The 27,009-nt window shown below is 34.0% G+C and overlaps 4 protein-coding genes across 6 annotated transcripts; 2 read left to right on the top strand and 2 right to left on the bottom strand.

Moving 5' to 3' along the window:
- Positions 1–536: 536 nt before the first annotated feature.
- On the top strand, positions 537–4,705 carry LOC114871903 (radial spoke head 10 homolog B-like). Its single transcript, XM_046288590.1, is given in 13 exon segments — positions 537–587; positions 691–810; positions 812–867; positions 931–1,128; positions 1,307–1,410; positions 1,465–1,551; positions 1,622–1,769; positions 1,848–2,050; positions 2,223–2,516; positions 2,582–2,791; positions 2,859–2,978; positions 3,259–3,509; positions 3,511–4,705. Coding segments are annotated over 13 exon segments (2,022 nt in total). The 3' UTR covers positions 3,691–4,705.
- LOC114871839 (eIF-2-alpha kinase activator GCN1) lies at positions 3,720–14,993 on the bottom strand. Its single transcript, XM_029178312.2, is given in 16 exon segments — positions 3,720–5,232; positions 5,307–5,528; positions 5,617–5,870; positions 5,934–6,145; positions 6,238–6,431; positions 6,497–6,841; positions 6,934–7,570; positions 7,739–9,224; positions 9,434–11,611; positions 11,614–12,612; positions 12,615–13,239; positions 13,541–13,880; positions 14,086–14,281; positions 14,798–14,848; positions 14,851–14,899; positions 14,979–14,993. Coding segments are annotated over 16 exon segments (7,932 nt in total). The 3' UTR covers positions 3,720–5,103.
- Positions 14,994–15,514: 521 nt separating this feature from the next.
- Positions 15,515–20,206, top strand: LOC114871896 (inhibitor of nuclear factor kappa-B kinase subunit alpha-like). Of its 3 annotated transcripts, none has more exons than XM_029178456.2 (13): positions 15,515–15,843; positions 16,031–16,150; positions 16,381–16,548; positions 16,624–16,782; positions 16,935–17,152; positions 17,268–17,372; positions 17,473–17,611; positions 17,683–17,871; positions 18,033–18,244; positions 18,371–18,655; positions 18,737–18,895; positions 19,086–19,406; positions 19,490–20,206. In XM_029178456.2, the coding sequence occupies exons 2-13, from the start codon at positions 16,067–16,069 to the stop codon at positions 19,551–19,553; spliced, it is 2,103 nt and encodes a 700-aa protein (XP_029034289.1). In that variant the 5' UTR covers positions 15,515–15,843; positions 16,031–16,066; the 3' UTR covers positions 19,554–20,206. The 3 variants fall into 3 exon arrangements, with proteins under 3 accessions (XP_029034289.1, XP_029034290.2, XP_029034288.2); XM_029178455.2 differs by having other exon boundaries at positions 15,516–15,843; positions 16,349–16,548; XM_029178457.2 differs by lacking the exons at positions 19,086–19,406; positions 19,490–20,206 and adding an exon at positions 18,954–19,037 and having other exon boundaries at positions 16,349–16,548.
- A 1,907-nt stretch (positions 20,207–22,113) lies between these two features.
- LOC114871877 (translocation protein SEC63 homolog) lies at positions 22,114–26,973 on the bottom strand. The gene is given in 13 exon segments (XM_029178428.2): positions 22,114–23,037; positions 23,096–23,387; positions 23,591–24,062; positions 24,177–24,324; positions 24,443–24,588; positions 24,904–25,132; positions 25,192–25,353; positions 25,424–25,491; positions 25,494–25,646; positions 25,696–25,801; positions 25,871–25,985; positions 26,047–26,149; positions 26,729–26,973. Coding segments are annotated over 13 exon segments (2,259 nt in total). The 5' UTR covers positions 26,853–26,973; the 3' UTR covers positions 22,114–22,896.
- Positions 26,974–27,009: the final 36 nt, after the last annotated feature.

The raw sequence follows: 27,009 nt of genomic DNA on the forward strand, positions 1-27,009 counted from the left end.
TAAATAATTTAGAAAATGTAAAATCAATAGAAGAATTACCTTTGGAAGATATTCTAGCAGAGAAACGTCGTAAATATACTATCGAAGAAGAGTTCACCTTTCTACTATACAATGATTTGTTACAATTCTTTCTAAAGGAGTAACTACATTTCTTTATATAAAAAACGAATTCATTTTTATTTATAACTGTATGTAAACATTATTAAAAATTAGAAAAATAGTATATTTACAATAATAATAGTAGTATGCATTCCGCGTAAGTGGTAATGACCTTGCGTTAATATTCAAATATAAATTAATCATTTATTTTATACAGATGGGATGGTGAAATCTTAAGAAAGAAACCTAAAAACAAAATTGATGACGATAACGAAAGCGTTAATGAATTAAAAAATAATGGTACTGATTACAAAGAACATAACGAAGAGACGTCTAAATCAAATTCGAATATGTATTGGAAAATGACAGCCCCCGATGAATTTGCAAATATAAAATTCATTAGTAATAATACATACACTGGTCGCATCAGTAGGAAAATGATGGAAGGGAAAGGTGTTTATAGATGGTCAAATGGTGCACAATACAAAGTAATTATAATTAATATTAATTAGGTCAGATCGCTCATGTCGCAATATAACGTAAGTCTACTGTAATTAGAAAATATCTTCTAAAAGTTACATTGTTTCATAGGGAGACTTTGAACAAAATCGAATGCATGGGAAAGGTTTATTAGAATGGAACAATAATTGTTGGTACGAGGGAGATTTTGTAAATGGTTATCGACATGGTAGAGGAATCATGGTAGATGGAGGAAAATCGCTATATGTATACTGGCATATGGTACATGGGTCAGCGGCACGGAAAAGGGTAAACATTTGCCATATAAATAAAATATAATAATTTTGCTAATCTATATTTTTATATTTGCAGGTACTGTCGTTATGGTGATAATAGTTCGTACGATGGTGATTGGGTAATGGACAAAATGCATGGAATTGGATTACGAACTTATACAAAGGGTAGTTATTACGGTCAATGGAAGAATGGACTTCGTGATGGTAGAGGAACGATGGTTTGGACCAATGGCAATGTTTATCGCGGGGAATGGAAATGTGGTGCGATGCATGGGTTTGTCAATTTTAAATTTAACAATAATTAGGATGATACCAGAAAAGGTTTCAAAATTTTAAGGGTAAATAAACTTCTAAACCTCATAAAAATATATCAAACTGAATAATTCTTTTCTCAAATAACTAATAATATAGTATAATACTGTGTAATGTTGATACATTTTGTTTGTTTCTAGTTATGGAGAATATGTATGGAATGCATTCTTCAATAAAACTTTAACTTGGCCACAAGAAGCTCTTTATGTTGGTAATTGGCGGAATGGAATGCGTAATGGCGAAGGTAATTTTAAATTTTTCTTTTAAATAATAAATAGTAATGAAATATTTATTATAGGAGAGTTAAAATTAAGTGCAGTCGGTGGTGCTAAATATTTTGGGCATTGGAAGGATAATAAGAAACATGGTTATGGAGTTATAATTGGTAACATAACATTTTTCAAAAATCGAATACATAAATTTTTCAAAATTTCAAGTATTTTTATTTTACTTAGGAAGCAACGGGGAAAAATTTGAATCTAATCCATTATTTTTAAACGATGTATTATGTACATCTAATGTTGAAAATAATGATTTAAATAATGAATTAGAGGATAAGGATGAAATAAAATGTGTACGCGTAATCAAAGAAATGAAACCACAGTAAAAGATATTATCATATATGTATATAAGAATATTTAAAATAAATAATAACAAAAATTATTATTTATTCCTTTGCAGATTTCTTGACAGACCAACTCAATTAGAGAAAGCTCCCATAATTCCTATTTTAAAACCAGAACAATTTCCATCATTATCTTATTATATAACTCGTTTATTTGACCCAGAAAGTCTAGAAGTACATCCATTATTACCAATTCTATCTGGAAAATGTTATAGTTGTGAAAATGAATCTTGCACCTGTTTGGCAGTGAAGTCAATTGGTCAGTCATACCTACATACGTATGTAAATTACCGGGCACAGTAGATTTCCTCAGGGATATATTCGTTTTAATATATTCGGGATTATTTAAAATTTCTAAACTTTAAGAATATTATATCATTTTTATTTATTATTTTTAAATATAGAAATTTTTATAGATTCGAGACAGCAAGATGAAAATGATAAAGAAGCGACAGATATTGTTGAACAAGAAACAAATGTTTCTGAATTTACTGTAAATAATATAAAGAAATCTGATTGGGAATATGAAGAACGATGGACACATAATTATTTAATATTACATATGGCTCGCTTACGAGAAATTTATAATAATTATGCAAAATTGTTTACAAATTCAGCGCCGCAATGCGATATTGCAATGAGCAGATTGTGTTTATGGCAATTATGGAGTGATTGTGGTATTCATAAGAAAGGATTGAGTTTAATTGAAATTGATAATTATATTGGTAAGTTATTAAGGGTGGATCTGCTCCCCGCCCCAAGTTCAATTTACAGCGGAGAATAATTTCAGCAAAGAATAAAACCACCTGTGTACAAAATCCACATCATCCATTCGAAAAAATTGAAATTTGGCAATATTTGCATGCGCTGTTAGAAGTCTCGTGGCACTTGTATACGAAATTCAGTGATATAGAAACAGAGGAAATTAATGGGAAACTTGCTGGTGGTTTGCATAATTTCTTGAAAAATGATATATATCCACATACTGGTAATCATATTGGTACGTAAATAATTATATTTTTCCCGAAACTATACATATATATGTTAATTTACTTTTTTTATGACAGGAAGTTTATGTCAAGAGAATCAAGATTTATTGCCTATATATGCCGTCTTTAAATTATGTAAACGAATTGGATATCCATTTTCTATGAAAGATCTTCTTCAAACTATGTGTGTTTTAAATGGTAAATTTAAATTGTGTCAATTATTCTTTTATTTATAACGTTAAATGTAACAAAAATAGTTTTCACTATCATTCTTTAATACTGAGAGGAGTAAAAACAAAACATACAACTTTAAAGTATTTTATTAATAATGAACAATTACGTTTGTACATTTTACAATATGCATGCGGAATCTGCTAAAGACGTACATGTTAAATAGAAAAAAAGAGTAATCTTTATAAAACAGAAATTGAGCAGTTTTTCAATTCTTTGTATTTTTACATTAAATTTAACATTATAGATACAACTGATCCACAACCTTCCATAACTACAGAAACTATTAAAAGCTTATCAAATGGTGTTAACTGTACAATAATAGGTGAAAAAATCAATTATTTACTTAAATCTGATGACATTTTTATGCAATCACACTGTACAATCCAAGTTTCAAGAAATAATAAAAATGATCACCTGTGTACGTATAACATATTTTGTAAATTTAATTATAATAATATTATTGCATATTGGCTTTTGTAAATTTGTATTATTTCATTTTATTTTAATAATTGAATTTTTAGCCCATGGATTATCGGTGTTCGGAGAACTGGGACCTTCGAAATTGTTAGAAATTATGGTATTAATATGCCCTGCAATTAAAGATATAGAAACTGATATGATTATTAATATGGATTATGAGGTATTGTTTTATTATTCAAACTTACTAAGCTTTTAATGGTTAAAAAATAAATGAATTGAGCAACGAATATTCAAAGAGTTTGCGAAAATTCTATATTTTTAAACTCAATCATTTGTCACTGAGACAGATACAGCACACTTTACAGACATTACGTATAATTTACAATGTGAAAAATCGGATACTATTAACATTGCAGTTGACGTTTCTCGAGTTTTATGAAATAATTCTGGAGGCAACGAAACAATTACTCGTTAAGAAAAAATTGCAAATGAAGGAACGTGAAACAGAAGACGCATCGTCGCAAAAAAATAATAATTTGCAGAAAATAGAAAATTTTACAACGATAAAACGATCTTCGGTTAGGAAAAGTTTTAAAATTAATAAAAACAAAACATAAATATCATTTCTTTTTGAATAACTTAATTCGATTCGGATTCACTTTTCTGTCTAAAATACAATATATGTATACGCGTTACTTCTGGTCCATCACGTTACCGCCCTCATTTTCCTTATCCTTCATAGGAATTTTTAAATATCATAATAATAAAGTATTTTATAAAATTAGCATCTTTACATTAAATCGTTCAAAGGAGAACATAACTTAAGACTGTCCTGTATTTTTTCTTTTTTATGTAACGATTTTGATAAATTGAATATTATTACCAGAAAATTGAATTCAACATTTTGCGAGCAACAACGGTGATGCAACTTTGAAAGATTTACATACAAAAGTATAAAATCCCACTTTAGTCCGCTAAATTGTAGCGTATGTAAAGTATATATACAGAATACGTACATTCGCGAATTTGTGGGTAAGATGAACAATGTAATTGTCAGAAAAATTAAAAATTAAAAGATTATGAACGAAGACGCTTTAATGATAGATCTAGAAGCATCGCGTCGTTATGGTTTAGCCAACAATTGTTATAATTATGTAATTCTAAAGTATAAATATATAATTACAGTATAAAACAGTGGTATACACTGTTGTAATACCTGATACGAATAATATGTTTCCGCTGAAAAGTAATAGTACGATAAAAAGATACCACAAGACGTGAGATAATAAGTGAAAAGAAGATATACAATAAAACTGAATTTATTTGATATATTATTCTCACCACTCTGGTATCCCAATTTCATACGTTCTGAACTTAACACGTAACAAAAAAACATGTGATTATAAGAAACATTTTTCACAGACGTATCTACAAGTTTCGTTCGAATCACTCGGTAAATAGGACATCTTAATTTAAGTAACTTGAATGCCATCGAGCGATTGTTACAATTAACTTTGTTTAATTGATTATCGAGATACAATGTTGAGTGATCTAAAATTTTTATAATGCAGCTAGTACACGAACAGTAAGTTTCTTTATAAAAATGATTGATAGTACGTCTAGTTAAATGGATGTAGTACGTAATGAGCCCCAGGACGTACAATGTCTCTCACGTGAGTAATGTATCGTCCAGTTCTTCTATTTTTCCTTCAGGTTGAGAGAGAACTTTGCGCAGTACTTTGCTAACAACATCCGACAAAGATTCCCTTGCGCCTACATCTAAGAATGCCATACAACGCTGAAAAGAAAAGAAATAAAATTTGTTCAATTCAATTCTAGATAATTATAAAAAGTAGAAATAAAAATACATACTTGATGTTCTTCTTCGCCTTGCCTCAATCTCAGTACTGCTATAAGAGCAAGTTCGCTATTGGCTTTTACATAACCATTTTTCTCTTTTGTTCCGTTTACTAACATAGGTAATAATGACTTAAGTAGTTCTGGAGACATTCTGCCAGGTGGTATATTACGTGCCAGATGAATGCAAACCCTGGCTAGCAATTGTTTAACGTCGTTGCTATTGTTGTTCATTGACTAAAACAAATACAATTTTTTGAATAAATAAATTCTAATTGCTAAAAAAAATATATTCTATGAATTTAGAATTCACAAATATTCTTACCCGTACAAATGGAGACAGTATTTGTTGAGGTATAGGTTGCCCTTCGTTCATCAAATGTTGAAACAAATAACCACAAGCTCTTACACCATTCATAACTATTTGCACTCTATCCGCAGCTAAATAGGAAAGTATTACAGTACAGACACGGTCCTTTTCTTTGTCATTGTATACAGTTGTTGGGGATTCTTTCAATGCAACAAACAATGCTGCTGAACGGCCGTGTCTGAGCATCCAATCAACATTGGTATCGTTACCTGTAGATTGTTAATGAAGTAATGCAAATATGAAACTAAGAGATATGTTTAATAAAAACTTACATAATAAATGATCGTTAAATGTAATTGCAAGTTGCTCTGGACTAAGCCATCTCACAAGTGCTCCAAAACAGCCAGCTACAGCATTCCTTGTAACATCTTCTGGATGTCCAAGCATACTACTTAAAGTAGCGAAGACTTGTTTCTTCATCGGTTCTGTCATTTTGTCACCGGCAGGTGTGAGTACACCTCTTAAAGCTTGTAACATTGTTTCTCTAAAAGAACAAATATATCTTATTATAACTAGGATTTCTTTTTAGAACGGGACTAGAACTTTTGGAATTCAAAAACATATATTTCTATTTACCTAATAGCCGGATCATCGCCAGTCTTTATCCCAGTATGAAGCTCCGTAAACAAAGGATCAACACGTGTATGAATAATAATTAAATTACTTAAAGCATAAGCAGCTTTCAACCTCACTTGTCTATTACTATCATTTAATGCTTTCAAAAAGGTTGTTTGTAACTGTGGTAGAAACTGTTTCAACATTACTCCAACCTAATGAAACAAAAATATTCAATTATTAAGTACATTTTTTTTTTTCGCTTATGTAACATACATACCTTGCCAAGCAAGATTGCAAGCGTCTCCAATACTGCAGCTTTCACACTCCAATTAAATCGATCTCCAAGAATCCTAATTAAAGGTCCAGTAATATGAACAACACTTGGTTGTAGCGCTGTTGCACTGGTTAATTTGATGACCTCTCCAAGACCCTGAGCTGCTTGTTCCTTTGCTTCTGGTAGACCATTTAATATAGCTTCCCTGAATATTGGAAGAATTGGCGTAATTCCTTTGGGTAAACAGAATCCAGGCAATAATTCTTGTCCTCTTAAATCAGACACTGCGAAGCGTACGGCTTGTCTGATATCTTGGACATGAGCTATCTGCTGATCAGATGCTAGAGTCTAAAAATATTAACGAGAATAAACATAATTTATATTATATTAAAAATACTATGCACAATAACTAGAATTCAATTATTCTAAAAAATAATTACTTTAGTTACTGCTGTAAGGGCCTCCCAGCTCATCTGTAGCACATCTTTATCATCATCAGTGAACAAATGAATGAGTCCTCTCAGTAATTGTGGAACATACTGACTATAATCTGCACGCGTATCTCTGCAAAAAGCACACAGCAATGTCGCAGCACTTCGTCTTTTAGATGGATCCTCTGCCCTCGTAGCCTCCATAAGTTGGTCCATCACTGTTCGGACACCAACTTCATCCGTCACAGATAAAATAACTGCTTGACAGTATTCTAATTCTTGGACTTCGTTAGGTGTCCCTTGGGCACTGGATAGAGCAGTCAACAATGCTGGTAGGATTTTATGGAGGAATCTAGTTAATGCTTCACCAGCCACACTGGCCAATATTGATAATGCTTTTGTATTAACCGGTGGTGTTGTCAACTGAGGAACTAGGTATGGCAATACGACTCTGGATTTTATCGCCATTACTTGACGAAGACCATCCAGAGTGTTTTCAGCTTCTGCCTGGTCGGGAGAATTTAGTTGGGTTAACATTGCTGGGAGTATGTCGTCTAGCGCGCGGACTCCTACGGTTGAGTGTAGACCGTCGAATGTTTTCGCAGCAGCTTGGCGGACTTCTGGTAATGGATCGCATAATGCTTTCCTGAAATTTAAATTATGTTTTAATAGTAGTAAGAATGATTTTGTGCAGCAGTGTAACTAGGGGAATTTCTGAAAATTTTTCACAGCGATTCATATTGTTTTGTGTCCGGGTCTACTCTGCCCCTTCTAATTACACCACTACTTTCCTATTAAAAAAAAAAATACTAACCTCACTGTTGGAACCAAACTGATAACAAACGTCAACACCATATCCTTATTGGTACTCGCCATAATCTCCGACAATCCAATACAAACACCTTGCCTTTGATCAGCCTGATCACTTTGCAAGCCTTTCTCCAAAATAGGTATAATCTCTGGCAATACCCTCTCCCCCAGTTTTCTAACAAGATCTCCCAAAGTCCTAGCAGCCACTTGTCTCTTATCATAACTGGTACTCGCCAAACAGCCCAATAATAAAGTGAACAACGTAGGCAATATTTCTCTCAGTGTCCTTGGAGTATTCGTAACAACAACTTTCCATACATGAAGGGCAGCCTGACGAACCATCAGTGCAACATCAGACCTGCCCATATACAATCCAGCCAGAACACGATTCCTTCTTTCCGCGCCAAGTGCATTGATAATAGCATAGTGAGATTGTTCTGTTCCGAAATTATCATCTTCGCTTGCCGTTTCGGTAGACATCTTCCCAGATACTCCAGAGATTCTGTACAATAAATCTCCAAGCAACTGCACCGATGAATACCTGATACGCCAATTGTCATCGAATAGACCCTTTTCTAATTCAGGTAATAATAACATAATTGCAGAGTCAGCGTAAAGAGTGACAATACGCTGGCCTGCTCTGAGTGCTGTCTCGCGAACATACTCGTTCTCATCAGCCAGCGCTTTCAAAATAGGATTAATAATTTGTCCAATGTACGGTGTAAATTCAGTAGTGAATGCACTTGGCATATAAATGAACATCATGATGTATCCATCCTTGACATGAGGAGCTATGTCAGTCCTTTCTGCTGTGCTGATAATTTCTGGCATGAGTTTGTGCAGTTTCTCTACACCAAGGCCTCGAACAACCTCTGAGAGACCCTGCGCAGCACCTGAGCGATCCACACTGCTCGTTTCAGAAGTAAGCGTTTGCATCAGCCATGGAAGAAGATCTTCAAAACTGGATTCTCCCATTCCTCTCACCATGGCACCCAGTGCTCTTGCAGAGACACTGCGCACTTCTGGCACAGGGTCCAATAAACTTGTTTTCAGTCCAGGAATAATTGTCGGTAAATATGGAGTTAAATCTTTTTGATCGGTTAAAGAATACATGTTTCCAATAATCTGTGCGGCCATTTTTCTTGTCTCCGTGGACCGATCCAAGAATGCTCGCTGAACTACTGGCATAATTAGAGCCAAAGATGGTGCATCGATGAAATGAACAAATTGTGTATCCAATAGGGTTTGGAGACAGGTGGCTGTTTTGTGAGATGGATCTTGAAGGGCTTTTAATAAGACTGGTACGATGGCTTGAATTTCTGGGTTACGGATTACACTTCCAATTACTTTAAGAGCCTCTGCACCAGCTTCTTGGACTTTTGTGTGGGAGTCACTGAGAACTTCGATGAGCTTTGGGACTATGCTAGGTAGGCAACTGCTGAGTTGCTTTGGAGCGCAGTATGCCATCGCACCGAGCAATTCAACGGACCCTTAAAATAAAATTTATGATTTTTAAAAAATAATATATACTTTTGATGGCATTAAATTCATTGGCGTAACTAGTATAGGCTGATTCACGTACAGTAAACTATAAACTATACGAGAATGATTCTGAATATTTAAATTCAGAAAATTTAGAATTCTGAGACCAGGCCGATCCTGCCCGCTATTTATTTATACCAACATTTAAATTACTCACCAGTCTTAGTTCTCCAAGAATCCTCTTCTAAAGCCGCGAGCAAACTAGGCAGCACAAGTTTCACTCCATGTGCCGAAAGTTTGCTCATAACAACCCTGGCAGTATCATCGGTAGCCGCCCTCACATATTGACTCGAATCCCCAAAACACAGTAGCAAATGTGGCAACACGTGAACAATATAAGGCTCAAATAATCTCCCGAGCATCGTACACAACATTTCAAAAGCAAACAAAGCTCCCTCTCGATGCCTATAGTTTTTCTTATCCTGAATAGCATTAGTTAATGTGGTCATAATATCAAGTTGCTTAAGCGCCAATATCCCCATACCCTTGATTATACCTGCCAAACCGTACGCTGCACCCTTTCGTTCTCCATATTTATCAGATTTCAACAATTGATCCATCAGATTATCCACTATCTTTGGAGCGTCTTCTTTGATAGAAGGTACAAGATGCGGAAGACAATTAGCAACAGCCTCTTGTACTTGCTGCGATGGAGTAGAAAGTGCAGCAATGAGACGCATTACAATTGGTTTGATACGAGAATCATCTTTGTCTAAATGCCTAGCCAGTGATCCCATAAGAATGACCACTGATTGCTTAATAGAATCGAAACTTCCAATCTTTGGCGCCTTGTCCATGAACTCTTCGAAGACCGGTAATAAAGACGTTATATTTGTCTTTCCATGAAGATCCACAACAGCCACGGCAGCTGTTAACATCTCTGTGCGCACAGCTTGATTTCTGTCTCCCAATCCAGTCGAAACAAAAAATTGTACCAATTTAAGTACCGTGTCTGCAGTGAGCAGAGGAGCTATCTGAGCTAATGCAAGAGCTACGCCTCGCCGTGGACCCCAAGTGTCAATGGGTTGTTCTACGACACGTCCAAAGTTGTTTAATTTTGGAGGGATCATTGCTAGTTTCTCCTGATACAACTGGAGAAGATTGTTCAGAATCATTGGTACTAAATGAGGAACCTCTGTTAGACACTGCGCCAGGGCACATGCCGCAGCCTGCTGTATGGGTTCTACAGGGTGTGAAATGTCCTGAATAAGCTCGTCTGCTAAAACATCGGGCTCCATTGCTAAATCCGCTGCATGCCATAATTCATTCGCCAGAATTTTATTCTCATCGCAGATGTCAAACCTAGCGATCCATATTCTTCTTATGAGACAGGAGAATTGTTCACAGTGTTCTTTCTTTGATGGAAATGCTTGGCGCACTACTGTTAAAGCTCTCAGAGCTGCGTCTCTTATGGTGGATAAGGAATTTTGTAAGGCTCCAGTTAGGGAATTTATATCCTCACTGGTTGCTAGCGCGGTGCCTGGCTGACCGCTACCAGACTGAGCTACATCTAGCAAAGTTGCTACTGCATGTGTCTGCACTCTCCCAGTTGTAATCTCCATCAACTCCATTAAGAGATCAAACATGTGTTTACGAGGAAGTAACTGCGGATGCCTTGTGTCTCTGAAATCAGAAGCTCCTCTCTGTTTAGCGTGTTCTTGGATTATTTGTAATCCTTGCACAATCATGTTATCGTCCTTGTAAGTTAACAGTGTCTTCTTTATGAATGGAAAGATGTAGCAAAACGCAGGCGCAGTGAATAGTTTCTTCTGCTTTATCGTTGTTGCGTGGAGGAGGTTCAGGGTTCTCTTCACCGCACTGTCAAGGTTTTCTTCCTCCCACGCCGGGATCAAGTCACATTGGGGTTGGAGTTGCCTCAGTGTTACGTGAGCCACTAAATCACTTAGTACTGGATTATTATTTATGTTTACGATTTGTTTCAGGTGGACGAAGAGCTCTGACATTGCGGGCGCAGCTAACAGTGACCTTAAATTCTTCAGAATTGATGGAAGAAGGTCTTTTAAGTGTAATGATAATTCTTGACCATTTCCAAGCACCGCACATTTGATTAGAGATACTGAATTATCTATTTTCAATTTTAGGTCTGTTAGTTTTTTGCGGATTGCGCTTTCCTTCGCCATTTGAGTTTTAAGAATTTCTTCCTGTTTAGGCGTTAACTTTGGTTCCTTTATTTTTCCTTCTTTCTTTCGCTTCTCGTATAATTCTCGCCTCAGCTGGAGCTCCTCCTGTTGTTCTTTAAATGAATACACTTTGCTCTCCCGTTTCATGTTCATCGAGTTAAGAATATCATTCTCATCATTCGTTGGGAGTACGCTTTGTCGTACAATTCTCCCTCCGGAGTAAGATAAGTGAAATATTCATCCTTGGTTACTTTCAGAATTTCCGGATCATCAAGCTTATTTGTTACATTAGACACTATCGCAGGCATTATAATGTCTGGAATAATTGATATCACCTTCGTTAAAGCATTTTCGTAACTGGGAGTAGGCTTGTAATTCTGTACAAGCATCTTCTTTATCTCATGGTTCATCGAACAAAGGAAATCTTTTGATACGAGATTATAGTTCTTCACAATCTTGAACCACAGATTTGGCATTGCTTTGAGAATCGCTGGATGGTGAGAAGGAATCAATGCATCTCTTGCCATCTGCGTCGGAGGGGCTTCGAACAGAAAAGAACCTGAGCAAATAGCAAGTAAACCATCCGCAAGACATCTGCCAGTTATTTCCCCGGTTAAATCTTCCTTGTTCTCTCTATCATTCTCAGATTTAATTTTCACGTTCTCTAAAAATCTATTGAACTCCATTAACAATTCCTGTGCAGGCTTGTACGTACTCAAACCTGTTAGGACCTTTTTAATCAGTGGAGCGCAGCGTTTTCTTGTACTGAACTTTGGAGCTGTTGCACATGTAACAATTGCTCTATGTACACCATTCAAAGCTTTCTCGTTTAACCTATCTCCAAATTCTATAATAAGCCTTTCACAGAATAACATGAGATGGTACAAAATGTCATCGCCACAGGTTGAGAGAAATTTTTCTGAGAAGAATATCTGCTCGTCGATGGCGTTCCACAATACAGCTTGTTTATCATTCTCCACTTGATTAGCAAGGACCAGCTTCACTAATAAATAAGAAGCGACTAAGCCTTCAGTGACTGCAGCTGGCTGTGCACACTGTTGTATGGCTCTTGTAATTGCTTGAACTAATAACGGGGTAATTATTCCTGAATACGAAGCCACGGGCGTAGAAAAGAAGAGTCTGATGTAAGCAGTGCGCACAGAGGCAGTGGAAGTTTTTGCAGTCATACCTTTTTAAATGCATCTATTACACTCTTTGGAACATTATTTGTGAATTTATTGGACCACAATGCCATCATTTCTAAAGCATAGATTAGAGTCTTTTCGTGGACTTCGGTTTCTAAAACTTTGATAAAATGCTCGCAGGCTGTCTCTGCTAATCTTTGAACGCTGCTCCCTGATGCAGCGTTATAGCTGAGATTTCCGGCACCTTGGAGTACGGAGATCTTGTGAGTTGTTACTGTGAGCTTCCCTTCGGGACCATGAAACACTGCGAACACTGATGACAATAGATTTTCCAAGGCAGTAGTGTCAGAACATTGAAGAGCGAGTCTACGACAAGCTCCTACAGCTTCTTCTCGTACTAAATCTTCTTTCGAGTGGAGGTTTGCAAATAGTCCTTTGCTTATTTCTTGACTGTATTGGCTTAAATCTAGACTTAAGCCAGAGAGAATATGTCCAACAGATTCTATAATTATTTCTGGGTTTCTTAACATGGCTTTTTGTAAAGCTGGCAGCAATTGGTTTTTGAATTCATCGTGGGATATTCGACGGAGGAGAGGTACTGCATTGTAAACGACGTATAAGTCGGGTTTCTTCTTGCAACTGATGGCTACTTTTATAAAAACGTCTATGATTTCTACCTGTAAGGAAAGTAAATATTAGTTTGGAATTCTGAAGACCCAGGGGGGACCAGATTCTTTGCAATTCTAAAATTTCAAATATTACAGAATTATGAAAATTCAAACTTTCAAAAATTCTCTAGAATACTAGAATACTAGAATACTAGAGAATTTAAACAAACAGAGAAATACTGTTCATTTTTCTATTCTTTTCTTCTAATTATTCTGTTACTAACAGAGTAGGATAATTAATAAATAGATATTATTAATAAACCTAAAGAACCTAGCCCACCCACCTGATACAAATCTCCACAAAACTAACCTTTAATTTTCCTACTAGTTCACTCTTCTTTGTATTAACCAAATATCTAGTGAGCAAACTAGCAAGAACAATCACACCATTTCCAACTTCCAGCTTTGTCAATGTTTCCAGATACTCAATCTCTATCTCTTTAACACTTGACCACTGATGTGCCAGTAAAATATACACTTTCTCTGTTAGCTTCTTATCCATTGCTGCCAAAGCTGCTGCACTTAAATTTGCTTGTGCTTCAATTAGTTTTGGAAGTTCTATATTAACATCTGTATTACTTTTGTGTCCATAAAGAATGATTAAGGTTGACCATTTTAGTGTGAGATATGCAGTCAAAGCAGTGTTCAAACTACAAAATAATACTTTATTAGTAAGTAATTTAATATTTAAGCATTCATTATTATACTAAAGTCATTGAAAATTTCTTTTACTTTTAACAATGCTTATCTTTGTTTTCCATGATACTTATAATTCCAGTCAATTAATAACAGTGTTTTTAATTAGATAATCTAAGGGACTACAATCTGTTAAATTCTGTAAAATTAGTTACATACGTAGGAACTACATTCTTATGCCACATAGCCTGCTCCACAACAACATTGGTCATGTGCTTCACAGTAGCCTCAGGTTGCTTTTTCAGTAATTCAACGATCAAATTCTTCATGTAAGATTGGGAAGCAGTGTCCTTATATCGATGTAAAGTGAGGGATATAGTTTTGCAAATTCCATTGACAATCTTCTCATTAATGCCTAAAATAAGAATAGTATTTTTCATTTTCTTAAACTCTGGAATATTCTATTTTACATTTTATACTATTACAAAGACTCAACATAAAGACTCATAATCCAAAATTTAAATTTTACAGGTTTACAAAGTCAAAATTTTGAAAAGAAAATTTTTTAATTTATATCTACTTACAATAATATTTAATTAGATATAAATACAAATTTCTTGATTTCTTAATTTAACAGATAATAAGTCCTAAAAGTATTTGAATCATTGTTAACTTAAGAATTAATTAAAAATATTCATATTAATTGTAAAATTTCCTCTACAAATAGTTTAAAAAAAATTATATATGAAAATTAAATAAAAATTTTTAATATTTTATTTGAAAAACAATATTCATGTACCAGTCACATTATCACTAAAATTACATAATATAAAATATGAAATTTTTAAAAAATTGTATGTTAGAATTCATTTCTCTCTGACCATTAATTTTAATGTAAATTCATTTGAATACTATCTGGTGGCTTCCTTACCAGGATTTGACAACACATTGACGACATTTTGTAGAATCTCTCGCCGCTCGTTTTACTTGCGGTTTGAACTCGATTTGGCAGATCTTTCAGTGCTTTCGTTAACTGAAAAAAAAACAATGGTCAATAATAAGTAATTTGGAAATAACAATACGGTTTGTGGAGTTCCACGTGACAGACTCACTTCAACATCCGCCATATTTCTTCAAAAACCGGACCGACATAGAGCGCCACCCCTTCTGAAACTTTAGATTGCTTTCAGCAATGACTACAGATTCAACAAGACTAAATACTTAGACATGCTTTTGTTTTCAAGGAGTTTTGAATTTGTGCTGTAGCGTCGCTGAGCGCTTCCGCTTCCGGTAGTCAATTTTTAAATTATTATTTTTATTCAGTTGTTCTGATTTTTACTTGTCTTCTTCATCCTCCTACATTGAACGCGTTGTTTGATCGAAGTCGTGAGATTTTTGTGTTGTGAAATATTTCGCACTGCAACAGTCTAAAGCACGTTGATGGTAATAGTAGATTGTTTCGATATCAAAGACTGTACCCCACTACCACTTGTCGGTACCATTACTCATTGTTAGTGTCTCCGACAGAGGGTAATATATACAACTGCGAAATGTTTTATGTTTTTATACTAGAATAGATCAGATGGCGCTTATTCGCAAGACAAATTCAACACTTCTGGAAAACAAAAGTTCAATGTTGGATCTGTATGGATCTGTATAAGTTCATAAGAGTCCGTAACTGTGAAAAGACCAGTTTTCGTTCTTCACGCATCTCTAGTACGCATCTTCGTCCTGATTGGCGATACTCCCAAACGAAGTGGAAAGCGATTGGCAGAGAGCTCGCTGCGTTCCCCCACCATCTTCCAACCTGCGCGTCGCAGTTATGGACTCTGGTGAACTGCGGTATAATATTATTGATGTTATTCATACTTTGACAAAGTAAATATAATAATAACTTGATTAAACAATAATGCAAAAGTTATGGAATATAGTCATTTATATTCTATAACTAATATATACAGTAAAAGAAGACAAAAGGTAAAAGAATTTGTATAATATACAAAATATTTTTCATATAACATAAAAATTCAGTGGGTTTATATGATATAAAATTGTAAAAATGTAATTATCTTATAATAGCAGATATTTTTCATTCTACAGATTATATAATTTAAATTCCTTTAAATATTTTTCTCTACATACAATTTAAATATCTATTTTTTAGGTAAGAAACTTAAAATGACTGCTAAAAATTCTTTTGATGGTTGGAGTGTTGATAGAATTCTTGGAACTGGAGGATTTGGTATTGTTGAACTTTGGGTACATGCCAATGGTACAAAACTTGGTATGTCTCCTTCTTCATGCCTTGATAACAATATAATTGAACTCAGTGGAATCCAATTATTATTAGGGCATGGATAGTATTATTATTCAACTATTGTCACTAAAAATTGCAAGTCCCAAAGTGTGGATTCCACTGTATTAATGCATCATATTATAACTCTGATAATTTTTATATTACAATCATTATCATGCATTATAGCAATCAAAAGATGTAAATGGGACATTAATCAGTTAACAGAAACCCAACAAAACAGATGGATCAATGAAGTACAGATAATGAAACGTTTGAAACATACAAATATTATCAAAGGTTTAGAATTGCCATTTAAGCATCCTAATGATAGAACAGAGTTACCTGTTTTGTGTATGGAATTTTGCAAGAAAGGTGATCTGAGAAAGGTAATTCTAAAACCATAACCCTTTTCCTTAAGTAATATAGAATTAATTAATATATTTTTAAGTTTTAATTAACAGGTTTTGTGTAAAACAGAAAATTGTTGTGGTGTAAGTGAAAAGGAAGCAATTAGTGTTATGAAAGATATTTCTTCTGCAGTGGAATATTTGCATTCTAATAAAATTACCCATCGAGACTTGAAACCTGAAAATATAGTTTTGCAAGATAAACACGATATTGTAAGTATTCCTTATTTATTTTATTTATTTAATCCAGAAAATATTAAAACGTTATATACTGTAAGCTCTCGTTGTATTGCCGCGGGAGCATTATATTGTTTAGTGATGCTCTTCCACCCTCAGAGCCTCATATTTTCATATTTTTTTTTTAGATTTCATATAAATTGATAGATTTAGGATATGCAAAAGAACTTGGAGAAGCTAGTACTTCTGCATCTTTAGTAGGTACATTAAATTATGTAGCCCCAGAGCTTTTATGGAAACAGAGGTATAGTTGTTCTGTGGATTATTGGAGTTTAGGTATTCTCTTTTACGAAATGGTTACTGGATCGAGACCGTTTCTTCCAAGAATGCAGCATACTATGGCATGGTATATTAATTATAACATTAAAATCTTAATGGTAGAGGACCCTGCTCCTTTCTAATTGCACCCTTAATTATGACAACTCCTAGTATTAATATTAATTAATACGTACATTTTATAGGATGCAACATATTAAAAATAAAAGATATGAAGTTATTCGTGCCTTTGAATCAGAAGGAAAGATAATTTTTGGTACAGACATTGCTAATCCCACCAATCTATCGAGGTAATACTTTATGTCATTACTAAATTAGATATAATTTATCTAAACTTTCTAATTCACTATTTTAATTAACTTATTATTTTGAAATTATCTCCTCTATTAGATGTCTTAGAGATAAACTAGCGGAATGGTTTAGAGTAGTATTACAATGGGATCCAAAGGAAAGAGGAAGGCAATGTGACAAAAATGGAGTACCACAACTTGTTGTGTTCAAATTGTTACATACTATTTTATCTAAAGAGGTAATTTCACTTGCCAAATTGCTTACGTTAAGTGAATAGTTCATATATGATAAATGTATTTATATGTTTAGATAATCCACGTATTCTCCGCATCAACGTACAAAATTTATTCCTATGAAATAGATCAAACTACTAATATCACTGAGTTACAATCCATGATTGAAAAAGATATTACTACTCTAGTAAACCAGCAAACTTTAACGGATTACTTCGGCAAAATTCTTATTGAAAACAAAAAACCACTTTTGTCACAAATTCAGGTACGGCTGTATTGCCAATTGAGCCAGTTCTCCTTCACACAGATTTGCACATATGCCAGTGATGCTTCCTTACTATATCGTCAATTCCAAGAATTTTCCGTGTATAGCCTCGTAACCGACAATATAGAGAGTAACAATACATTGTTCACTTTATTTTTCAGGACCCAGTTTTGTTTGTCTTTATAACTGGAAGTACATTAATAGAGAATATACCTACACCAAATTTTCCTTTAGAAATTCAAAAAATGATAGAATTATCTGGAACTCAATTGGATATTGAGACGTTAAAAGATTATTACAGAGTAGCAGTGTTTTTTATTAAGCAAGAAATATATTTATTTCAACTGTATATTTTTGCTGTGACTATTAAAGTGTAAGTATTTTACATAGTTAGGAAACAAGATAGCTCCCTCCTCCAAAATATGGAGTGGCTTCTTTCGCCATTTTAAAATTTCAAGATTTTATAATTGCTAATAAGTATATTAACATAATATTACAGAGATTTATTCATTAAAAGACTCAATACATTCAACGAAAACATAATAAATACATTGAAGAACATAAATACCCTCCTGAGTAAATTGTCCATCATTTGTGCTCAAAAAGAGAAAGAATCTTTAAATAAAGAACGAACAGAAGCTGTAGAAATCAGTTTTGAAAAAGTCAGTAAACTTGTCAATGCCACTGAACAAATAAAATTAAAATTTGATTTACTAACCCAAGAAGGTAATGAATTGGAAAAAACAGCTCAGTCTATTGATTGCATCAAAGATATATCTCAATTGTAAGTAAATTTCATATGTTTTAAAATAAAAATAAAGTGTATATTTAAATAAAAGTAAATTTATGTTTTCATTTTATTTAGATATGATAAAGCAGTAAAAATGTTTGAATCATGTAAAAATATGAGTCATGAAAATCTTCATAGAAGTTCAAAACCAACAGACATGGTAAAATTAATTTTCGATTTTCTACAAGTATTGGAAACACAATTTCGTAATGAAAATATTTCTGAAATTTTAAAGTAAGTATATTTATATTATAATTAACATGTATTCATATTATTCATATTAGTATAATAGATTTCAGATTTTCTGAACTCCAAACTTTGTAATTCTAAAGATTAATTAATTAATATTAAACTAATTAATTAAATTAATATTAAGTAATATAATTAGAGAATAATTACTATTAGATTATAATTAATGTCTTAGACTAACAGCAAAATTGGAATCAGAGCTTCTAAAGCTAGAAAGGATCTTTGAGTCTGTTCTTGCTATGACTACTGTATATCATGAAAAAGTTCAAAATATAGTACAATTTTCTTTTGATTATATGGCTAAAGAACCTAATGTAGATATGTGTTTAAATACACAAATTGAAACCACAGATGATATACGTGTAAAAAATAATGACACTATGGAAGTATCTAATGAATTTAACAGCAATCGGACATTAAATACATCTGTTAAGAATACCAAAGATAGTGATGCAAATAGTGACATAATATACGACAATTTAGTCATACGTTATACGTAAGTGTAATTGAAATTATTATAAAGTACACTATATAGTAAGTAAAATATAATAGTAAAACAATTTTATCTAATTTCAACAGGTTAGATAATCTTCTGATAGAGTTACAGAAAAAATACATGGAAATGATTGATCTGGAGTCGTAAACAAATTATTCTACACTATTCTTCATTTAAATTTTATTAGATGAATCAATTCGATGTCTTTTCTTTTATCAATTAAAGATTTATTTTTAAAGTCATAGTAACTCCAATTATTAAAATCATGTTCTTGCGTCACTTTTCAAGTCCGTAAAAACACGGAAAATTCAAATTTAAAATAGTAGTGCTAAAGACACCGAATTAATTGGTATGTTCTTACATACACATAATAGATTATTGTTTACGTTTACAGTATATTTTATTGGTTTTTTGATACTCGTGGAATATAATGACGCACGCCCCATTTAATATTAGCTTCTTTATCTGTTTTAAGGAATGTATATGTAGGTCCACTTATTATGTTTTTTGGTTTCATTTTCTTCCGGATATTAGTAAATGACTTCGGAAGATCTGTAAAATATTATTTTATCAAAATTAATTATATTTTTATGTTGTGCTGATCTCAAATTGGCTGTGGACAAAAAGTTTAATCAAAAATAGCGTATGATGAGGTAAATATATAATAATTTAAAAGCATTAGTGTAACTAGGAGTTTTTCTAGGGTCGGGCAAAGTATTTATTTCTATTAAGACTAGTGGAACGCCCCGTGCTATGCACGGGTAATTAATCAGTTACAATATAAATCAGTTAAAATTTGACTTATGGGCCTCGGCTCAACCTTCCCAGTTATTTATTATTTTCTTCTCTTTAAGGGCCTCACGAGGCCCAACCCTTTATCACTGCATCCCTTACATGTCTGCATCCTTAACATCCCTGTATCCCTTATATCATTACATTCCCTATATTCCTGCTTCCCGTATATTCCGGCATTCCTTATACCTCGACATCCCTTACATCTCTGTACCCTTTATATCTCTGTATCCCTTACACTCCTGAATTCTCCCTGCATCTCTTGTATCCTTTCAACCCTTATAATAAATATATTATAACTATAATACTTATGGCCACTGGTTCGAGTAAAGGTAAGTAAAGGTAAGTAATGTCTTGTGAAAAATAATTTTAAATTTAAATTTTTGCAAAATTTAGTTCCTTGTTCTGCTGCCAGAGGACGCTGATTCGAGGTTGAAAAATTAGTTCTCATTTTTGCCGCTAGAGGGCCAAAATTGATGCCTGATTTAGTTCCTTTTCCTGAAACCAGATGGCGCTGATTCGAGGTCGAGATTTTAGTTCACATTTTTGCCGCTAGAGGGCCAAAAATCACTGCGTGATATAGTTCCTTTTTCAAAAACCAGATGGCGCTGATTCGAGGTCGATATTTTAGTTCACATTTTTGCCGCTAGAGGGCCAAAATCACTGCGTGATATAGTTCCTTTTTCAAAAACCAGATGGCGCTGATTCGAGGTCGAGATTTTAGTTCACATTTTTGCCGCTAGAGGGCCAAAATCACTGCGTGATATAGTTCCTTTTTCAAAAACCAGATGGCGCTGATTTGAGGTCGAGACTTTAGTTCGCATTTTTGCCGCTAGAGGGCCAAAATCCTTGCTGGATTTAGTTCCGTTTTCAAAAACCAGATGGCGCTAAATTTATTTGTTCTTTTTTTCTCCACTAGAGGGCGCTGTTGCGAACGCCGAAAGCGCCTTTTCAAGGATATAAATGATAAAGGGATGTAAGGAATGCAGGGATGTAAGGAATGCAAGGATGTAAGGAGTGCAGGGATGTAAGGAATGCGGGGATGTAAGGAATGCGGGGATGTAAGGAATGCGGGGATGTAAGGAATGCAGGGATGTAAGGAATGCAGAGATGTAAGGGATGCACAGATGTAAAGGATTTTTTTCTTTTTTTTAACGTGAGGAAATCTTGCATAAGACCCCCCGCCAACCCCTTGGGCAGGGCGGCGGGGTAGTGTCAGATTCCTATTGACTAAAACCCCACGGCGACCGACTCTGTCGCTAATCAAGTGGTCATCATTCAACGAACGTCTTAAAGTTAACGCAAATTATCTTTACTTTGAATTTTTAACAAAAATTTGATGATCGATATTGTGGTACTATCATTGCAAGAGTATGTACATAAACATATAACATTTTTCTGCCTTGCTTCCGAGCATGCGTACAACGTCTCAGCGTCACTCACAGACATGTTTCCGCGTTATTAAAAGAAAGGATTTTGAAATTTTGTGAATTTTAGAATGATCTAGTTACACCAATATTTAAAAATTATTATATATGTACATAATTTGTTATTAAAGATATACTTTTAATATTAAACTTACCTCTTTCAGAAATAACATTAACCACCATACACATCATTAAGTATATAAAAATATATTTGAATATCTACAACAAAATTTACCGTTACTATATGATTTATAACTATACACATTTTCTTTAAATTATACTTACAACATAGATACTCAAAATCTTAAGATTCATTGTGATTCTCACAAAAGTAGAATACTAACTGTTTTATAATATAAAATAGATTTATGCTTGAATGAATATCTAATACAGATAGTTTTTGTTATACTTTCACTTATTTGAAAGGACATCTCAGACTCCATCATTCAACTTCAAGTTTGAAATTTCCAAAAAAGAAAGCAACATTATTATATTTTAAAATGTATTTTATTAAAAAACCGTATGCACATCCTAAACTGAGAATTAAACAACAATGTTAAAATAAATATGATTTTCATTTAGTAGAGGTGTGCGGATTGAACCGAGTCTCGGGAACCCGGACTTTGGGGCGGGACGGAAGAACTTCAAGCGAGATCGGGCGCGTAGGGGGATCCCCTACTGCTCGGGAGTACCAATCTTAAACGTTCAAGCATCCGGTTTCTGTCAAGGCGACCCGAAGCCAAATATGATACATAGCACCAACGTTCGAGATCGAGGGATAAAAGAGGGGTTTCAGGGGAAGGTAGTCAGTAATGACGCCATACAGAGCTATATGTATATACTAATTTGACTTATGCACATTGTATGACAATTAGTTCTATGCCAATGATGAGGTCATGTCGATGGCAAGGGAAGAGAAGAAATCCCTCGGCGTTGACCTTTTGACCTATGTTTACTAAGGTATTTTTTTTACTTAGTATAGTGTGCTATGTACCATATAAATATTGAATGGGTTATTTTAAACACTCAGTATATAATGAAAGATTGACTCCCGCAAAATCGTAATCTCGCCCGACCTCGCCGGAAGTACAACGGTTCAGTATCCCCCACACGTCTATCATTTACTATTATTCTCTTACACACCGTACTATTTTCCTAGATTGTCCACATACATCAACGATTATGCAATTTCACGTATAAAAGTTCATTGTACATTAACTTGACAAGTAAAAAAAGAGGAAAATGCGAACTCTTGAATATCCATTCGGATATTACTCATTGTCGCTGATATCTTCATCAGTTGTGAACTCGGAATGTTCATCAGCTGCATCAACATCCTCCGCAGTCTCTTCGTCTGAAATATCCCACTGAGGATGTTCTGTGGGTACTTCCGGTGCTTCTTTAACATCCAACTACAAAGTAATACATTTTTCATATTTTTGTTTGATATAAATAAATTTTGTTACATACCTTGATATCTTGGGCCTGATCAAAGCCAAGATAAGAATCACTACGCAAACATACGGTAAATGTGTATACACCTGGCCATCGAGGCGCTGTAAATCTTAATTGAACTTCTTCGAAATGCGCTAACGATGTAACGTGAACTGGAGTTGTTAACAGCGTTTGACTCTTGCGATCACATATGTAAACCCACCAGTATTCTTGTTTAATGTCTGGAAAGAGGGGACAATGCACTTCGTGGGATAGATTACTTCTGCCTTCTAGGACTTTTTCTCTCTTAGAAATGCGTTGTTGAAACCTATGAAGAAAATTGTTAGAGTTAGTATTGGGACAAGGGTGGGTACGGCGGGCAGCGATGAAATGTAAGAAATACCGAAATTCAAAATTAAGAAATTTATAAATTTAGAATTTTAATTGTCTATTCAACAATGCTCACTTCCAAGCTTTTTGCCCCTTCATGTCCTCGTTACCCATCATTATTATAAACAAAAAGTACTTTACCTTTCCCATTCCGTATCATCATCATCAATAGATACATCCTTTTTATCAGGACTGTCTTCATCATCACTTCTCTCACTATCCACATCACTGTCACTTACATCAGATAACTTATCTTTGGAAGACTCTTTATCCTCTTTCTTCCTCGCGTTAGGAGTATTTGTTTGAGCATTGTTATTCGCGTTAGACTGTGTCTGTGCATTTTTTGGCGCAGTGAATTTCTTACTAGTTCCTTTTTTATGAGACTTCTTTTGACCTTTCTTTTGTCTAAGCCACGCTGGTTTTTTAACCGACTGAATTTGTTCTTCTATTACTTCGTCAGGAGCATCGTTGCTTATTTTACTATCATCAATCATTTGTTGCTCTTTGACAGAATCATCTCCGAATAACTGTTTCATGTCCTTACGGGTTAATGATACTGTTACAGTGACGATAGCACCAGCAGTGTAAACAGTTGGGTTTTCATCGTCAATTACTGAAATTAAAAAATTTCAAATTTTCAAATTTCTAAATGTAGAAATATAGAAATTAAAATGGCAAAAATGTATGGATGTCCTAGATGTTCGTAGAAATGGTAAATAATTCTTACCTTCAGAGCGTACTTTAAACTCTATGTACGGCATACTTCCAAGAACTTTCATTACATCTTCGTATTGACTGTCTGATAAATTTCTAAGGATCAGTCTTCTTTCTTCTCCTTTCAATTGTGCAAATTGTTGAAGACTTTTGATTTGATGCTAATAACATAATAGTTAATTACTACATGTCTGTGAAAATCCGTGTGAAGGGGAATTCGTCCAACTGGGAATATAGCGAGAGTTTATTGTAAAATACATTATAATAACTTGAGTGTACCTTTTTTGGTAAGAAGCATTTTAAATTATCTTCAGTTATATGAGGTAACTGTAAAAGAGGATTTTTAAATTCCCAAAATCCTTGAACTATCATCGAACATAATTTCATACAATTTTCTACAGTTTTTATGGTTGGTAAGCGCGGAACTGAAAGAGAAGATGTATTTAAATTTATGTTCATATTGAAGATGTATATTCTCATTGGCGTAACTAGAGTCTTTTTGGGGCGGGACAGGTCTCTTTTGAAATTTTTGAGTTATGCAATACTCAAATTTAAAAAGCTTAAAATTCTAGAAGTTTAAGATGCCGAATATACCCACATCTTAGAAGGGGTGCACGCCCATCCTGATTTAAGCCCCTACTTAGCTACACCAATAAAGATTTTTAAACATATAAAAAAAAAAAAGTACAATTATATAAGCTACAAAGCTTATTCATATTTTATAAAGCATGCATATGTACCTCTTCTAGCATAAGCTAATAGAATCACTCGATTAACGCAAGTTACCATTTCTTGAATTAGATATGGACATTTTTTAATAATGTACTGCCTATCTTTCTCTAACGTTACTGGATTTAGTAGTATACGAGACAAATGTGCATGAATTAAAGCTCTAGCTTTAATTGAATACGAGTCACACAATGGTGTTTCCTTATTTTTTACTCCTAGATCTGGCAGCTGCTTGATAAGCTGAAAATAAAAAAATTAAGTAAAAATACAAACTAATAAATAATTTTCATATATCTTACCGAATAAACTTCTTCGCTGTCAGTATATCTCTCAACAATTTCAGCATTTCTCTTTTTATGAAATTCAAAGGAAGCAGCAAGAATCATAATAACCCTTTTCAGAGACATTGAAGGAGTTTTAATAAAAAATACATAATACAATTGAGTAGTAGCTAACAACACCTAGAAACAAATACAGCGAATCGTTATTCAAATAATATTGAAATATCATGTTTAAATTAAATCTATTTACTTGATCACCGGTGTAACGAATACTTTTATACCACCACGTTCCGACAACGGTTGGTAGAACAAACATGATACCAACGAGTACAATCCTAAAACCCACACTGAATTCTCTTTTTCAACAATCCATGATGGTAAAGCAATTCCGAAGCTCATCGCTCCCGGTCCGTCTGGGTTTCCGTACTTTTCCCAGTTCTTTCTAGCTTCCTCGTCGGTCAGTGCTCTATAAGCTGTTAATTAATATAGAAACGAATATTACTGCTATATTTTAATTCTTACCTTTAGTTAATTTCATGAATGCCTTTTCATTTCCAGTTTCCTTATCTGGATGAAGAATTAAAGAAAGTTTACGGTATGCTTTTTTAATGTCACTTTGACTTGCAGACTAGGAATAATTACAACATTATATACATATCACTACATAATGAAAATACATATGTATATAAATACTTACAGGAGGAACACCCAGTATTTCAAAAGGATCAAAATTGGCCATTTCATAATCAAACTGGGACACCTTGTATGCCAAAAAAATAAGGATTACCCATCCAAAAATAATGAGAAATTTCCTGCATTAGAAAAAACAATGTTTAATCTACATATAAACAAATATTATAGAAAATAACTTACATAAATAATGCTTTGGTTTCTTTCCATGGTTCATTGAGCTGCAGAATGATTTTCTTCCTTTTACAACCATCGCACTGACATTCTTTTGCCTCTTGATCAGGATCTAAATTAAAATAATTTTTATATTTTGCATTTCAATAACTTCACGCAACATTGCGTGTGCTGTCGCAAAAAAATTTGCCCGTGCGATATCGCGTTAATGATCCATTGTGAAAAGTCCATTCACGCGATATCGCACGTTCCACTGAAAAATGTGCCTCCACGCGATGTCGCGTGCACCAAGGCTAAAAATCCGTTAACGCGATATCGCGTGCTCGGTGCTCAGTGTTCGAACGTCACGGCATACAATGATCGACTCGGTGCCGAGACTTGGTCAAAAATGCATTAAACGGTGGCAATTATTTTACATAACAACAAAACTATTCTTTAAGTAAATTTTTAATAAAAAATTGATATAATTTTTACAATGTTTTATTTACAAACTACTATGTACCGTTATTGGTATTATTAGTAAATTAGTAACGGGATATTCACAATTAAGTGATGGTTAAGTCTTCTGTCACAATGTAATGGAATAAACTGTAGATAGATAAAAAGGTTTGTTAAATGCAGAGAAATTCATCAAAGGAAAATAATCCGGTAATTATGTTAAATTAGTAAATATATAACGTTAAAATCTAACCTTGTTTAGGGCAACGTGGCCAAAGGTAATAAGTCCCAGGTATCAAAAGAAGCGCCAGGAATGATAACAAAAAGTAGAAAAACGTTCCACCGCTTTCGTCATATTGCAACTTTTGGCCGCTCATCGCTCATTAAGTAATGATATTTAAGTATATCGTTTAAGTACATTCATTACTAACTCCACTTTAAATCTCACGGCACCATTCAATACACAATGCACAGTTGTCGCCGTCAAGTCAAGACTGCCAACTCAGCACCGAATGCTAATAGTTTAAGGCACGA

Source organism: Osmia bicornis, chromosome 1 (assembly GCF_907164935.1).
Source record: "Osmia bicornis bicornis chromosome 1, iOsmBic2.1, whole genome shotgun sequence".
Taxonomy (NCBI): Eukaryota; Metazoa; Arthropoda; class Insecta; order Hymenoptera; family Megachilidae; genus Osmia; species Osmia bicornis.

Excerpts from the sequence above, each read along its gene's own strand:
- LOC114871896 (XM_029178455.2), top strand. The coding sequence starts at position 16,045 with ATGACTGCTAAAAATTCTTTTGATGGTTGGAGTGTTGATAGAATTCTT. Across the intron at positions 17,872-18,032 it reads CACTTTTGTCACAAATTCAG|GACCCAGTTTTGTTTGTCTT; the intron begins GTACGGCTGTAT and ends TTTATTTTTCAG. Across the intron at positions 18,656-18,736 it reads ATCAAAGATATATCTCAATT|ATATGATAAAGCAGTAAAAA; the intron begins GTAAGTAAATTT and ends CATTTTATTTAG.